At 51.4% G+C, this 16,842-nt stretch overlaps 1 protein-coding gene across 2 annotated transcripts; it reads right to left on the reverse strand.

Moving 5' to 3' along the window:
• Nucleotides 1-318: 318 nt before the first annotated feature.
• Nucleotides 319-15,994, reverse strand: Clec2l (C-type lectin domain family 2 member L). 2 transcript variants are annotated; one of them, XM_051151690.1, is made up of 5 exons: nucleotides 15,799-15,994; nucleotides 5,978-6,052; nucleotides 3,232-3,398; nucleotides 2,311-2,382; nucleotides 319-818 (listed from the first exon to the last, which is right to left on the reverse strand). In XM_051151690.1, the coding sequence occupies exons 1-5, from the start codon at nucleotides 15,977-15,979 to the stop codon at nucleotides 702-704; spliced, it is 612 nt and encodes a 203-aa protein (XP_051007647.1). In that variant the 5' UTR covers nucleotides 15,980-15,994; the 3' UTR covers nucleotides 319-701. The 2 variants fall into 2 exon arrangements, with proteins under 2 accessions (XP_051007647.1, XP_051007646.1); XM_051151689.1 differs by having other exon boundaries at nucleotides 2,282-2,382.
• Nucleotides 15,995-16,842: the final 848 nt, after the last annotated feature.

The following is a 16,842-nucleotide window of genomic DNA, read 5'->3' on the forward strand; positions in this document are numbered from 1 at the left end:
TGGGACAAGAGCATCTTTCTGGTGTCTCCCACACTGCCCCTCTGCCCCTCCCCAAGCTGTGAACCTGGAATAAATGGCAGCAGACACAGATGCAGTCATGTCTTTATTCCATTAGTGACCAGTACAACAGCACCACAGCACAGCAGGGGCCCTGCCTGAGGACCCCAGGAAGGCAGGGAGGACAGATTAGGGAGGGGGGCGCCTCCAGCCATGGGCTCTTCTCCTCAAGGTGTGGAGGGAGCTGTGCCTGTCTGTCTGGCCCAGCCACCTGAGAGAAGCGACTCAGGAGGGCAGGTGGCTGAACCAAAAGTCATATGTTAGCCCCCATCTGCCCAGAAGCACCAGGGCTGCAGTGAGGAAGGTTCCAGGCAGAGCCAAGGAAGGGGTGACCTGTTGAGAAGAGCTTGCGTGTGTGTCGTATGCATGTGTGTACATGCAAGTACACGTGTGTGCTTGTGTGGGGGGACAAGATGTCTACACTACTTAGCATATGAGATATAACTGCTAAGCCACAGGACCTGCCTGGGGACAAGAGAGACCAGGGACCAGGGCCTCAGAGCTCTGGAGCCTGAGAGGGGACAGTGACAAAGGCCACCCTCCCCGTCACTTCCATCCAGAGAGGGTGGCAGCTCCCGTTGGAAGCAGGTGGCAGAACGGACACTGCCCTTGGGCCTGGACAGAGGGGCCACCTCCAGCCTGAGTCACATCATGTGTAGGCCATCTTGCTGCACACCCAGGGACGGGTCGTCAGGCACTCTGTTGACACCAGCCTGGTGGGCTCTACAAAGACGCACTCCCCCATTCCCGAGATGGTGAATCTGGGATAAGACAAGAAAAGACCAAGTACTCGCATGCAGTCTGAGCTGCCCTTTGGCCTGTCCCTCCCTCGACTCTTCACTACCAAGACAGACATTGGTGCACCTTTCCAGCTTGGTCCTCCACTGACCCAGCTCTGTGCCCCAGCCAGTGGGACTGCTCCACATGCCTGCCACCGATGCTCCCCACCTTCCATACCTTGTTTCTGTCCCTCTAGGGCCAGCTCTAAGGTGCCTGGTTCAGAGCCGTCCTCTGCCCACCTTAGCTCCCACAGAATCCTGTTTGCACTAAGAGGCACCTTTCCTCACAGCTTTGAGAGCCCTGTCTGTCCCCACCAGTCCCCAAGGCAGCCAGAGTCTGAACAGGGCACAGGTTCTGTGCCCTGCTCAACTAGGCTCCCTGACAGTACACAGTGTCCCAAAATGCAGGCTGAAGGAAATCACCCTCGTAGGGACTGGCAAGAACAACCTTAGTAACATACAGTCAGTCAAGTTGGAAGAATGGGGCTGCACGGCCTAGAACTCATCAAAACCACACACAGCCCTGGGAGTATTTCCTAGAAATCACACCATTTGCCCAGTTTGCTGTCTGGTAGCTGAGAGTGCCAGGCTCTTGCCCAGTGGCCACCCTTGAGAGACCTTAGCCTCCAGAATTCTCCGGACCACTAAAGGCAGGAAGTTTCCAGAAAGGCTCTGCTTCCATGGTCTAGGCTGGGAGAAAGAAAAAGATGCTGAGGGGCTAGGGAATGGGTGCCTCCCCTGAGCACCGGAGTGTGGGAAAGGATGGGAAAGGAGGCTGCCACCTGGCGCTGAGTTTCGATGGGCCACATTCCTTCTTCAGCTCCTGTCTTGGAGACACTCTTGCCATGACCAGCAAGTTGACAGCTGTGCTCCTTCCGAGCTAGCACCCTAGGGAGCACTGCTCCCTAGATCCTGGATCAGAAGCTGAAGTTCTCATTTCCCCAGAAGTGACCTGCCTGTCCCTAAGCCACCACACACACCTACACCACCATCCCCACTGGCCGTACAAACAGAGCACTACTGTGCTCCCAACACCTCTCTCAGGGCACTGCACACAAAGACGCTGTCACAGTGAGCTGCAATGCTAGTGGGTAACTGTGCTCAGAGTCTATCATAGCCCACTAACTATAGAAGCCACTCCTCCCATCATTCCTTGCAACCAGGTGTGGCCATATGACTAAATTCTGACCATCAGGAGTGGCATACAGGGGTAGTCACAGATAGAGAGCATCTTTGTCTTTCCCTGTGTAAAACAGGACTGGACTTAGAGGGAAATCAAGTCAGTTTCATAAAGGGACCACTGCCATAGCCCTCCACTCGCTCCAGAGACCTACCATCTGTAACTACCACAAAGCCACATGGCTCTCTCCGAGAGCTGCCTCTAAGGGCTTGCACCTTCCTCATCTAAGCTCATCTCTCTCCTAGAAAATGGCTCCTCAGCTCACGTGTCTGGGTCAAATGGGTCCCCGCTGACCCAATGGAAGTCATCCCCAACTCTGCGCAGGCCAATCCAGGGCTCCCTCCGTGTGAACTTGAACAGAAATTCCTGCAAAAGGAAAGAGAGAAACTCGGCCATGGAGTGCAGTCTTGTCACTGGAGAATGGCCCAAGCCAAGGCTTGGCCTGGGAGGTACCGGTGGGTACCGAGAGGATGTGTCACTTGATGGGAGGTTCCGGATCAATGACTCCAGAGCCCTGGGCAGCCACACTGCTGGAGCCAGACTGGCACAGCTCCCCAAGGTTACCGCAGATATCCCCAAAAGGTTGAGAAAGGGTCCTGTTCCCCAGCTTGACTTGGCTAAGTAACTGGGAGTTTGGGGGTGGCCTGCTGGATGTGTCAGAGCCCTAGCCAAATCTTACACCCATCCCCACCCTACCCACCCTCCCCCCCGTAAGGTCCTACCTGTATTTCTAGGACTTTCCCAAAAAGCAAGGCAGAAATACTGCGTATTGCAAACAAACAGAAGTTGATTTAGAGACCTGCTCCTGTCTTAGAAGAATAAAGCACTGTCACAAAGTCCAAAGTGACCAAGAGGTTCAGGGAGTCTGTTCCTCTAACCTTTCTGTTGGCAAAACAGCTTGAGGTACTAACTGAGCCTGTGCCTTGGCTTATATGGTAGAAAATGAGGATGCGTTTTACATTGCACAAGTGTGTTCCCAGCCCCTGTGTCGCCCTCTTAATACTGTTAGCTCAGCCAAGCAGCCTTGGATGAAAGTGGCCTGGAGGATGGAGGCTCAGGTGTCCAAGACCCCAGGGCCCTCACCTGTACACCCACGCTGTACAGTGGCTGAGCGACTGGAGACAGGCACCCTGGGGGTCATTTTGCTTGGGTGTGGACCTCCCATCAGGGTCAGGCATGGGTGTGAGGGTCCGTGCTTCCAACCCGTGTGCTCACCAGTTCTTTCTGGCTTTGGATCACAGCCAGCGCCGCCTCGTGGGTGTGGCAGTACTGCCTTCCAGTGTTCCAGTCTCTAGGTTCCTCTGAGAAGAAGTAGCATTTCCTCCCATAGAGCAGCCAGTCCTCCGGGCAGGGTGACTCGCATTTGATGCAGCCTTTGGATGCTTTGGGGGGAGGGGGAGGGGCTGAGTGTCCGTGAGTGTGCCCAGCATGCCCCCAGTCCTCTGTCTGTCTGGACCTCAGCGCCCTTCAGAGACACTGCTGAAGTCACCGTGCCTCAGGGAAGAGTCCCAGAGGAAATGAACAAGGGGGCACTGAGGAAGCTGGCTAGTGTGTGACCATGGGGACAGTAGAGGGGCAAAGCCAAGGTAAGATCTCCTCTCTCCTAACCCTAGGAACTCAGACCAGGAAGGGACCTGAAGGCCACATCTCTGCAGTCAGTGTGTCACTCTCCACTTTCCTTACCACCCTCTCTCACTGGCTAGCTCCATAACCCTGCTCACCACTGAACTGCTGGGAAATTCCTTTAAAATTTTGAGTCCTGAGCTACTTTGTCTCCAGGCCTGACAGGCCAAGTTGCATCCCCAGAACCCACTCAATGGAAGGAGGGAACTAACTCCTGCAAACTGTCGCCTGACTTCTAAACCCATGACCCCACCAATAAATACTAATGGTAAAAAAAAAGTTTTCTTAAAATGGAGGCTGGAGAGATGGCCCTTAAGTTAAGAGCACTTGCTGTTCTTGTACACAATCTAGGTTCAGTTCCCACAATTTATGTGGCAGCTTGAAACTGTGTGCAACTCCAGTCCTAGAGGATCCCATGCCCTCCTCAGGCCTCCACAGCACACAGACACGTGCGTGCACACACACACATATGGACACACACACACACGGAAACACACACACACACACAGAGACACACACACATATAGATACACACACAGACATGGACACACACATATAGACACAGACACACATATAGACAGACACACAGAGACACAGACCCACACAGACATATAGACACACACATACAGACACACACATACAGACACATACATACAGACACACACAGACAGACACATACACACAGATAGACAAACACAGACACAGATCCACACACATAGACAGACACAGACCCACAGACATACACACACACATATATAGACATAGACACACACAGAGACACAAACTCTCTTTTTAGGGAAAGCAATTCAGAATGTCCATCAACCCTCTAAGACTCATCACCATGTGGGTCTCCTGGAAACCAGAACATGTGTTAATCCAAAAGTAGTCATCATTTGTACAGCTCTATTCTACATGTGTCTCTCTCTCTTGGGTTCATCTGATGTTTGGTTTTACTATTAGCCCTGACTGTCCTGTACCTCACTATGTAGAGCAGGTTGGCCTAGAACTTACAGAGATCTGCTTGTCTCTGCCTCCTGAGGGCTGGGATTAAAAACATGAGCCACAATGTCTGGCTCATTTGAAGTTTCAAATGTAAGGTTTAGTTTTGGATTTGGTACAGTCTCATGTAGCCAAAGCTGACTTCAAATTCTCCGAGGCTGACCTTGAACTCCTGATCTTCCTGCCTCTATGCCCCCAGTTCTGGGGTAACAGGTGTGTGCCACTATGCAGGCCTTAAAGGTAAATTTAATCTTGATTGTTTTTCCTATCCATCATACGGAATTGTGTTAACTTCAAATTCCACGAGCATATGCTTTGTTTTGTTTTGGTTTGTTTTTCCTTCATACAAGTAATTAATTAAAATACTGAGCAAAATGGGGCCAAGATTGCATCATTACCACTCAAGGAGCCACGCTGTCCTGGGGGCCTACCACCGCATGGACAGAGTCACTGCTGGACACTCCCTGGGCCCACTCACCTACTCACTGACTCAGGTCCTCTCGGGAACACTGACCATGGTGTGGCTACCTCCCCGGGTTCCCCTGAGAACAGCTGAGCTTTGCTGAAAGCACCAGACCTGTGTCCAGATGTTCCCTAACCTCCTGACCCAGGACAAGAATGAAAGGAAAATAACTCCTCGTGTAGCCTTATTCTAGGCAAAGTCGGTCTGGCCTCAGTGGCTACTCGGTCTATATTTGCAAATACATTCAGGCCCTCTGCTTATCGAACAAGTTGGACAAGGGAGGTCTCAGTAGAGGCTGATAGCGTGTCAGTGGATTTTCACCATTTTAATATGGCTACCTAACTGCTTCCTAAAGATTGAAGAACAGGAGTTCAAGGCCAGCCTCAACAACACAGGGAATTCAAGGTCAAACGGCTACATCAGAGCCTGTCTCGAGGAGGAGGAGGAAGAAGAGGAGGAGAGGAAGAACCCCCAGCACTTAGTCTAGGATCTTCCATATAGCAAGGTTCAAAAAGCGTTTGGCAAATGAATGTGATATTTAAAGTCTCATATCTCCAAATTATCACCTCCAAGAGGCGTTGCCTGCCTAATATGGCTGCTCTGAATACCCACGGCACTTATGAACTGGTGCCTTGGAACCATTGCTTCCTACACAGCCAATGAATGGAAGGGATGCGCACAGTCCACGTGGGATTGTATTACTTTAGGCTACCATTACATTAACAACCCACACTTATCTCTAATTTACTGTGCCCCTCCCCACCCCACCCCACCCCCAAATTCCTGATATGTGGAGGAATTTACCTAGCTGTGGACATGCTGGGCCCAGTGTGCAGGAGCCACACTGCTGCCACACACTCTGGCATGCACACTCACCCAAGATGCTCATGACCACCAGGATGGCAAACAGAAGGACTGCAATGGCTCCCAGCAGCAGGCGTGTAGTAGTATCTAAAGAGAAGACAGATGGGTCAGTGTTGGCTGCCACCCTGTCGCCAACCCCCACCACCACCCCCAAGGCCAACAGCAGGAGCCTTGTGGGGTGGAACAGGGCAAGGCTGGACCCAGCCCTCGGGGTGACGCGGTGGTGCCTGCCATTTGAGAGGCACTTTTCTGGGCCACGGCTCCCATTCTGTCACCCCTACTGCCCACAGACCCCTTCTATGGCAGCCACACCTTTCTGAGCTAGATGTGGTTTTCCAGAACATTCCATGCTCCACCCGCTCTGCCCTTACAACCCCTTGACAGGGTCTCTGCTCCCCAGGTCTTCCTCCCGGCACCCTGCCTACCCTGTAACATCTGTCACCTGCCCACACCCTCCAGCTCTTGTTTACTGTTATTTCCCACTTAACATTTTTTTTTTCCTTTCAGTTTTTTGAGACAGGGTTTCTCTGTGGACCCCTGGCTGTCCTGGAATGGCTTTATAGACCAGGCTGGCCTCTAACTCACAGAGATCCACCTGCCTCTGCGTCCCAAGTGCTGGGATTAGAGGCATGTGCCACCACTGCATGGCTTACCATTTTTATCTTAATAAAAGAAGCCTTTTAGATTTATAACATAGGGCTTTCTTTTTAAGATTTGTGCTGTGATTCGTAAATTTGTGTTGTGATATGTAATTTGTATTGTGATAGTAATTTGTGCTGTGATGTGTAGATTTGTATTGTGATATGTAGATTTGTATTGTGATGTGTATCTTGTGAGATACATATAATACACTATAAATTTTGCCATTTTAACCATTTTAAGTGCTCGCTTAATAGCATTAAGTAGCCAGGCTATCCCTGTTATCTGTTTGCAAAACATTCACCTCTGGCAGCAAAGGCTCCACACCCATAGCACCATAACATCTGTGACCTGTCTCCCAGCCACCACCGCTCTGCTTTGTCCCTACCCATTTGCCCGTCCTGCTTATTTCATGAGTGAAATCTTAAACGCATTTTTCCTTTGGTGTCAGGCTTATTTCGCTTAACATGTTTTCAAGACGCCTCCATGTGGTAGCATGTAACAGATCCTTACTCCTTTCTGTGGCTGATTATTCCGTTGTGTGAATGTGCCACATTTGGTCTATCCATTTGTGACAGTTAATTTTAACAGCCACCATGAAGTGCTCTAAATCGCCTGTGGATAGGGTTTCAGTGAGAGATCAGCCGGGGGTGGGGGGGGACTGTTGTGGGAAGAGCCATCGCTCTGTGGGTGATGCTCTTCCCTGGTTTGGAGTTCTGCTTCAGTAGCATGAAAGTGGAGGGGCTGGAGAGATGGCCCAGCGGTTAAGAGCACCGCCTGCTCTTCCAGAGGTCCTGAGTTCAATTCCCAGCACCCACATGGTGGCTCACAACCATCTATAATGTGATCTGATGCCCTCTTCTGGCCTGCAGATGTACATGCAGGCAGAGCACTGTATATGTAATAAATAAATAAATATTTAAAAGCGTAGAGGGCGTGTGCTAAGCAGTAAGCACGCATGTGTTTCTCTCTGCCCTTGACTGTAGATGTGACCAGATGCTTCAAGCTCCTGCCTTGATTTCCTGGAACGGTGAGCTAAAATAAACCCTCAATTGTTTCCTGTCTCAGATTTTTTTAAATCACAGCAACAGAAACCATTAAACTTTTGGCAGACACGTGGGTTGCTTCGCTTTGGCTATTGTGAGAAACGAAGCTAGGAATATGGCAGACAAATCTGCTGGGACCCCTGCTTCCAGTTCTTTGGGGTGCATGCCTAAGCGCAGAAGAGCTGGATCACATAGTAATTCTGTGTAACTTTCGATGAATCATCAAGCGGGTTCCCACAGTGCAACACTGCAGGGGTCCAGCTTTCCCCCTCCCCCCCCCCGCCCCGTTTTCCATTTTCTTCTTCTGATCATTATTACCGTTTTCCATAACAGCCTTGGAACTATGAATGCCTCTTCTAAATGTTTTGACTTGGCTTTTTCTACCATCCTGACCATTAAATGGTACAGTACAGATATATTTGTGGACATCACATCCGTGCTTTTAATTCAGCATATGAATATTGCGAGGAAGTGAACATTCGACCCAAAGCAGTTGTCTCAAAGGCATGGCGTCTGGACACTCCTGGCCTGCTCTAGGCCTTGAAGCATTGGCCTGAGAGGTTCTCTGTCCAACCCTGTTCTTCTCCTCCCATGTCTGCTCTTTTGTGGTTTACTCCTTCATCTGGCTGCCCCAGAGGCAGTGCGATAGGAGCAGCGTGACAGCTCGGTTGTGAGGACTGTAAACTGTTCTTGCAGAGGACCTGAATTCAGTTCCCAGCACCCATGCGAGGCAGCTCACAGCACCAGCAACTCCAGAGCCAACTCCCTCTTCTGGCCTCTACAGTTACTTACTACACACACATACATACACACATGCACACACATGTACACATACATGCACACATACGCACACATGCACAATTAATCTGCCATAATTCCAAGCAAAATTTACTAAGTCTCATGGTGAAGAGTACCCCTGGAGTAAGTATTATATTTGGAAATCATTCTTCAGAACTTTGAAAGTGTTGGTTGTCAACTAGCACCAGTGTTGTTTTTGAAAAGCCTAACCCTCTAGCCTCATCATGAACCATTTATTTCAACCACTTAATTTGCTTCTACCCAAGAATTCCATCCTGCATGTCACACATTGGTTGGATATGGGTATTTCTTCCTTTCTTTTTTTTTTTTTTTGTTTTTTTTTGTTTTTTTTGTTTTTTTGTTTTTTTGTTTTTTTGTTTTTTGTTTTTCGAGACAGGGTCTCTCTGTGCAGCCTTGACTGTCCTGGACTCACTTTGCAGACCAGGCTGACCTTGAACTCACAGCGATCCGCCTGCCTCTGCCTCCTGAGTGCTGGGATTAAAGGTGTGCACCACCACCGCCCGGTGGATATGGATATTTCTATCTACTCTAGTAGGCAGTTGTTGGGCCCCTTCAACAGGGGAATTCATGACCTTCAGTTCTGGGGGTGGGGGGGGGGACTTTAATTGTATCATTGGTGATTTCTTCTCTTTCATTTTCTGATTTCCTTCTAGAAGTCTAAGTCTTTAACATGTTTGAGCTTTTGGATTGGTCCTCCTCTTCTTTTCCTCCTCCTCTCCTATCTCTTTACCTCTTTGGTTTATTTCTGGGAAGGTTTCCTTCAACGTCATCCTCTCATCCTTCTACCAGGCTTTTCATTTCTGTAATAATTTCAGGTGTTTGCTCCAGCTGGGTCTTGGCTATCCTCTCTTAATCTATTCTTGTTTTAGTGATGTAGAATTCTCTCTCCCCCCCCCCCCTTTCCTCCCTCCGTCCCTCCCTTCCTCCCTCTCTCTCTCTCTGAAGATGTTGCTGAGTTGTTTGACAAGAGGAGAGGTGGGAAGAAGGTTCACTCCTCCCTGTATTCGTCAGGGCTGAGGCAGGGGACTGTCCACTGGAGCCTCTGCGCCCATTTTTAACTGTGGGAGCACCGACAGGCTCTGGATGGGCTGATTCTTGGGGCTGTCAAATTTCTTGGCCTTTTCCACCTGGGTAGACCGCTGTCTCTGTTTCTCCCCTGAGGCTATATATAGCCTTGGAGAGGGCTCCTCCCAAGATGGCTGGGCGAGTAGCCACCACACTTAGCACATAAAATGGAGTCCACGGCCTCTTCTCCTTACGTAGAGCTGGAGAGATGCCCTGATTCTTGAGTTCTACCTCAAGTTCCTCCCAGAGATGGGGACAGGCTAGTTAGGCCTGGGGTCCTTGCCTCTGAAAGAAATTCCACACCCTTCTTCCCATTTTCAGCCCATCTCCTAGCATTCCCCTGTCACTGAGAACTTAGGTCCTTGACATGGGGCTCCTATGGCTGGGCCTAAATCCGTCACCACTCAGCCACTGCCTCACAAGCTCTTACTTAGCTCCAGTTCTTACTGTAATTGGCATTTAAAATGTCCCTCTGCTGTTTGTCAGTGGGCTGCCGAAGAGGTAGAGAGTGGAACCCTGAATTCACTCCAGGGTCTTGACGTGTAGGACTCACAAACATTTCGGAGTCATCCCCTTGAGCAAGGTCCATGTACCATCAGAAATCTACTGACCTCCAGATGTCTACACTAGCCTCTACCTGAGGTCTATGCTGGGTTTGTCAGGGGTCAACACTGAGCTCCACTGGAGCCTACGCTGGGCCCCTCCACAGCTCTACACTGGGTATATGAGGGGCCAACAGTCCTTTCCTCCAGGCATCTATGCTTGTCTCTTCCAGGAGTCTGTACTGAGCTCCGACGATGGGTCCACACTAGGATCTACACCAGACTCAGCTAGAGACCTATTCTGGGCTCCACCAGGTCTACACTGTATTCTTCCTGAAGTCTATGTGGGGGCCCACTAGAGGCTTACACTAGGCTCCATCAGGGGTCTACACTGGGTTCCTCAAGAAGTCTATGCTGGGTCCCTTTGGGGGTCTAAGCTACATTCTTGGGGGGGTTGTGTGATGAGTTCTACTGGGATCTATACTAGGTTCCTCCAGGGCACTAACCTGGCTTCTTCCGGGGGTCTATGCTAGAGTTCTTCAGGGATCTATGGGGCAGGGGGGAGGGTCCTGCTGAAGTCTGCACTGGATTCCTTGAGGGGTCTACACTGGGTTCCTGGAGGGGCTACCTTGGGTTGCACCCAGAATCTATGCCTGTGTGCACCAGGAGTCTGGGTGGGTGGCTTCAGGCAGTGTGAGAGCAGAGAGACTCAAGACTGCCTTGAAACACAGAGCTGGCTCTTCTCACTGCGTTGCTGTCCTCAGAGTAGACCCAGCAGAGCTTGTGTCTCCTGGAACTACACGATGCTACAGTATGGGGCGCACTGCTGCACAGCCCCCCTCTCTTCTCGTTCAAACCCGGGGACGGACGACGATGTACAGCGTATGCGTTATTTCCTGAGGACGAGAACACAGCGTCTGAAACCACTTCACCAGCTTCACATATAAACTCTGCCCATCCTGGATGTGGACGCCTAACAAACTTACAGAGCATCCATCCTGCTCCACTTCCTTCACCTCGGAATATATCTCCCAGGTTTTTATGAGATATCAATGCAATAAGAAAAAAACAGTGCATCAGTACTGAGCATGCGCAGACTTTCATGTCCCGGCGTTTTCTGTAAACTATGCAGAATAGCGACTAAGAACATGGCAGTTACGTTATGTTTGGTACTACAGTGAATCTAGAGATGTTTAAAGCATAAAGATATGAGCAGATTCTGTGCAAATATGCCATTTGGTCTCAGGCACTTGAGGACCCTTGGATCTTGAGGTCTGATGAAGGGTCCTGGTACTGATGCCGCTGCGGGAGAACAGTACTTTAGAACCGTGTCTGACATGGCGGGTTCTGTGCGCCATCTCTACACTGACCAGCTCTAAACTCCCTTGGATTAAGAACTGTGCTGAGTTTTTTTGGGTTCCCTAGAACAGTGCAGACTGAGATTAAATACTTCACGGACTGCAGTGTCCTGTGCCAGCCTTACAAATCAATTGAACTATAGGAACTCAGTAGGAAAAGAGGCTGTGTACACGCATTCCCCACTGTCACCAAAATTGAAGAGCCTCTTCTCTCCTTCATGGGGATACGTCCTCTAAACAATGCGGTGTGGACAGAGGAGGGGACACACTAGGATTCCAGGCACACTACACTATCTGCCGCTGAGGCCTGGGGCTGGACAGCTGGAGTCCATGCGGCACCTGCTTCCCAAGACGGCATAACTAGGTGCCATCAACTGGGTGGCTTCAAAATTAAAGTATCCTCTCATAGTTAGAAGAACTGGAAGTCCGAACGCTGAGGTGTTAGGAGGACCATGCTGCCGTGGAAGCCTCAGGGAAGCCTTACCGGACTCACCCCAGCTCCTTCGTTCTTATTATATGGCCTCCTGGGGGTGTGACTGTGTTTGTCTGAGGACACCAGTTCACACTGGACTGGGGCCCACTGACTCCATTCTGACTTCCTCTTAACTAGTCATGCTTGCCAGGACTACACTTCCTCCAAAGCGCACAATCAGTTAGGGCTCACTAGGGCTTGTGTGGTGTGAGCGCAGAATACCTTTTCACAAGCAGATAACTTGGTAACCTTCCACTGTGCAATGGCCCACCCACATAAGCTGGAGTTTACAGGTGCCGCTTATCTGGGTTTCTCAATGCGTATGATTTGGCCTAATATTAAAAAGAACACCTGGAGGCTGGGCACCATAGTGCATGCCTGTAATCCCAGCACTCTGAGAAGCAGAGGCAAGTGGATCAAGGCTACACAGCGAACCCCTGTCTCAAACAAAACAAAACAAAATTGGAAGACATTGGTTCTTCAGACTAGTCAGATCCCCCTCATACCCACATCCGTAAAAAAAATAGCTGACGTCTAAACCATCTGGGGCACAGCCTGACCAGCTGTGATCCTGACTATTTAAAAATACGCAAAAGTGGAGCTTGGTAATTTTATAAATTTTAGCTAGCTTTTGCCAAATGCATGTGTGTGGTTTTGATCAGGAAGTTGTGGGTTTGTGCCTAATATTAAAAAAAAACAAAAAACTTTCAACATTAAAAATTCAGAATTGGTGACCACTGAGAAATCTATATGCCGAGTCACTCTGTCCCCTCACTTACCCTAGAACACTTTGCCTCACTCTCAGGCCCAAGGCTAGAAATAGCCCTATGTTGAATCACCTTCAGGGTTTTCAGACCCCTGCAAGTCACTCTGCGTCAATTTACCAGCCTTCACCTGAGTGTCAAGTGGAAAGAGAGGCTGCAGAGAAAGTGGCCTTCGCCAGCCAACCACTGTGTGGTTTCTGTCCACACAGCTCGCTGGTCACTCAGGACTGCCTTCTAGACCTCAACCGTCCGAGTGAAGCTCTCTAATCCCCTTACACTATGAAGAGGGAAAAGCTGCCCCCTCCGACTCCTCTGAGGGGGCAGCAGAGTGCTGCGTGCCGCCCAGAAGATGCAACTAGATTCTCCCCAGTTAGTCTTTCTCAACCCAGTGTCCTTAGTCACACAGGGAGAGAGAGGCAAGCTTTTCCTATCAGAAGGCCTGGTAGCAAATCCCTCAGAGGTCTCCCGCGTGAGTGGCTAGTGTGCCCTTGAGAGAGATATTTAAGACTCTCCGGTGCTGATCTACTCACTAAGGGCAGAGATGAGAGTCAATGGTAACTAAAGTACATCTGGCCCCACCGTGGGGGGGGGGGGTTGTTGGGGGGCAGGGGTGTCACAGGTACTTGGGGCAAAGTAAGGTCAGGGTGCATGCAGGTGTCTCTAGGGGCTCGGCTATTATTATTATTTCAGAAGCTTCCTCCTTTCTCTCAAGATAGGGGCCAAACCAAGCAGAGGCTGCAAGCCCGCTGGCTCCCAGGACCAGAGGCTCTCTTATTGTCCACAGGGTATCACTAACTGAACTGAAGTGAGGGGCACGCACAGCCTCTAGGACAACCGCAAAGGACTCCAGCTAAGCAGCTGGTCATCCCTGTCCCGTGGACTCCTCACCTAGGCTGTCTGTCAGGTTGTACGTCCAGGAAGCTAGGAGAGGAGCCACCACAACAGAACCTACGCTCCAGAACTTTCTCTGATTAGCACTGTGAGGTGGAAATCATGACGTGACTCACAAGATGGGAAAACTGGGACTCCCAGCTGGTGGGAGTGGGTGGCTCAAGTTCACCAGCCCTTGGTACCTCACCAAACTGACTCTGCCCGTGTCCTAGGGTTTCTGAGAGCACTGGGTATAGCCAGAGCCTGAGATGGTGTGTTAGCATCATAGCAAGAATGAACAAGCCAGCTCAAAGGTTCCATATAGCAGAAGGCACTAGTGAGGACCAATCCCAACCCATGGACTCTCTCCCCTCATTAGATGGAGATAGGGCACCAACAGAACCAAAAAGTCCAGCAGGCCAAGACACTGAGCACTCAAGAGCCATTGGGATGGTCCGAGTACTCTTCTATGCATCAGAGACCAAAAGAGGAGCAATGGTGACATCAGTAGGGAGCCATACTGGTTCAGATGAAACAAGGCTGGACTATAGGCCAATGCCAAATACCGTGATGTGCTGGACCACCACAGAGAGCTTCTTGCTTTCTTCCTGCCCAGTGTGTGGCCTCTTCTTCAGCTGATGGGCAGGGTCAGGCAGCCACACTGGCGGCAAGAAGGACAAAAGTCAATGTATTCAGGGCCAGAGGTAAAGCCAGAGCTAGCCAGCCACGTTACCCAATGTAAGTAAGGGTAAATGTTAGTAATCTGACCCTTTTAAATAGTTACAAAAGAAGCCGGGTGTGGTGGTGCATGCTTTTAATCCCAGCACTCAGGAGGCAGAGGCAGGCAGATCTCTGAGTTCCGGGCCAGTCTGGTCTACAAAGTGAGTCCTGGGCAGCCAAGGCTACACAGAGAAACCCTCTCTCGAAAGAAAAAGAAAAAGGATTAAAAAAAAAAAAAAAAAAAAAAAAAAAAAAAAACCAAATACTTACAAAAGAACAGCTTTGGTAGGAGGCAAGCTTATGTCACAGGGACAACTCAACGGAAAACCAGAAAACACAAAACGCATATCCCAGAACGACTGGCTGCCCTTTACTCCCCCAAGCCTCTGGGCTGGCAAGCCTTGCTTCTGGGGAAACTGTGTCTTCACCTCCATGGTTCCTAAGCACTATTGGGCTTCTTCAGAGTCTGTCTGCATAGCCCTCCACAGACAGTGCCCTGTCCCGACACACAGCCTTCAGCCAAAGGTCCTCCATACTCTGCTGCCCCATCTGCGCTCAGGTAACTTTGTCCCTTCCAGGCCACCACTCATCTTCCTCATTGATCAGCCTTCCAAGGCGGGTCTTCCCCCACAGATCTGCTGTCTTAACCCTCACCGGCTCTTTCAAACAAAACATTTCTGTAGCCTGGCCTCACTGGTCCCTCAGATATATCCATCTCATATTCTCTCTCCCCACACCCTCATCAGTACCCAGCACCCTACAGTTTACTTATCCACAAGGGATTGGCTAGTTTCAGCCACCTGCTGTCGTTCTTTCACCTGGCGCACCCGCCCCTGTCTGTTCCCCGCCCCTGTCTGTTCCCCGCCCCTGTCTGTTCCCCGCCCCTGTCTGTTCGACGCCCCTGAAAGATCACCCACTCTGGGATGCCCTCCTCTGACTGTCCCTACTTAATGCTACCTACTTCCGACTGGGTAGGAGCATGAGAATTATCTGGAAGGCGACCCTCTCTCTGGCCAACTTCGGCATCTTCTGAACATCACTCAAGTTTCCTAAAAGAGCCTGGGAACTGTCCCTCACTGTATCCTGGAGAGCCCGGGTCACTCCCTGAGCCAGTATGACAAAAAGGAATAGATGGTATCCCCAAATCCCTAGGAAGGGCCTCTGTGGTTTCCTCTCCACCAGCAGTAGGCCCCTCCCACCCCCTCCCACCCACTCCCACCCCGACAGTGTGCAGGTACCACCTAAGTACCTGCTTTTTGCTTTTATGAAGCACCGTTTTCTCGGCTTCACACCGGACCCAACTAAGGTTTGGAGCATGAATCGTGCTCCAAGGTCAAAGGGGGAGTTGGCAGCAAAGACAGGTAAAGGCAGTGACCAGAGGTGGTCCCCAGGGGCCCCTTCCCCCTCCCATAGTGACATCTGCCTGCCCCAAAACGAATAAATCCTCTGAGTTGGCCTCCCCTCTGCGAGCTGTCAAGGTGACTGGCCACTGCCTAGGTCCCGAGTCGGGAACCCGGGTTGGAAGGCGGCGAGCTTACCTTCCAAGGCCGCCTTCCAGCTGGTGCTGCCCTCGTAGCCTGACCCCGATCTCCGTAGCAGCCCCTCTGGGCCACGGGCTTCTGCCTCCGCTGGAGAGCGCGGCCTGGGCGCAGCCGGCGCCGGGCGGACTGCAGGGGGTGGCGGGCGGGTGCGCGCGGGGGGCTCCCGGGCAGGCTCCATGCCGCGACGAGCGCGCGCTCCTGCACTCGGCTGCGGGGCCCGGCCCCACGCGCAGTCGGCGCCGCGCTCGCCCCGAGCGCTCCCCAGGCCGGCTTGGTGCTCTCGGGCCGGGGCGTCCGCAGGCGGGGGCTGAGCCCGGCTCCCCGCGCCCGAGTCACTCGGGTCCCAGCTGTGCGCGCCGCAGCCTGCGCGCGGAGCCCCGCGCGGGGGAGGAGCCGGGACTGCAAGGAAGCCGCGACCGCGGGCGGGGTTGCGGGGAAGGAGGACGGCCCAGGTCACCAACCCAGCCACCGGCTCTGGCTGCGCGGGAGGCTGGGACAGCTGTGAGCCGAGGCGCCCTTCCTCCCGAGCCTGCTGCTGGGCATCTTTTAAAGTGGGGGTGTTTCCCTGGACAAGGCCCTGGGAAGGCGGCTCCTGGGGTGCCCTAGAGGCAGAGCAGACGGCTGGGGGCTCTGACTTGCCCCCCTCCCCCCTAGATTCTCAGAAGCTCAGAGAAGCGTGTCAGAAGCCAAGGTCCAAGGGACAAGATAGAGCATCGCTGCAAACCTATCTATTCGGATTCAGGGACTTTCCGCGTCATTTTTGGCTTATGTGTGAACGTCTGCGTTTGCAAATGGAAACCGGAGGTCTTCACTGGGTATATTCATCCTCCACTTTTTTTTCTTTCCTTTCTTTTTTTAAATACAAGATCTCACTATCCAGCCCTGGAACTAGCTGTGTAGACCAGAGTGGCCTCTGCCTCCCAAGCGCTGGGATTAAAGTCATGCATCACTTGATCCTTTTTTTTAAAAAGACAAGGTCTCTCACCAAAACCTGGGCCTCACCAAATCAGCTAGCCTGAGCTGGCCAGCCTGCTCCGTGGA

This window comes from Acomys russatus, chromosome 10, assembly GCF_903995435.1.
Source record: "Acomys russatus chromosome 10, mAcoRus1.1, whole genome shotgun sequence".
NCBI classification, from domain to species: Eukaryota; Metazoa; Chordata; class Mammalia; order Rodentia; family Muridae; genus Acomys; species Acomys russatus.

Excerpts from the sequence above, each read along its gene's own strand:
- Clec2l (XM_051151689.1), bottom strand. The coding sequence starts at position 15,979 with ATGGAGCCTGCCCGGGAGCCCCCCGCGCGCACCCGCCCGCCACCCCCT. Across the intron at positions 6,053-15,798 it reads CTGGAAGGCGGCCTTGGAAG|ATACTACTACACGCCTGCTG; the intron begins GTAAGCTCGCCG and ends TCTTCTCTTTAG. Across the intron at positions 819-2,281 it reads GACCCATTTGACCCAGACAC|ATTCACCATCTCGGGAATGG; the intron begins GTGAGCTGAGGA and ends GTCTTATCCCAG.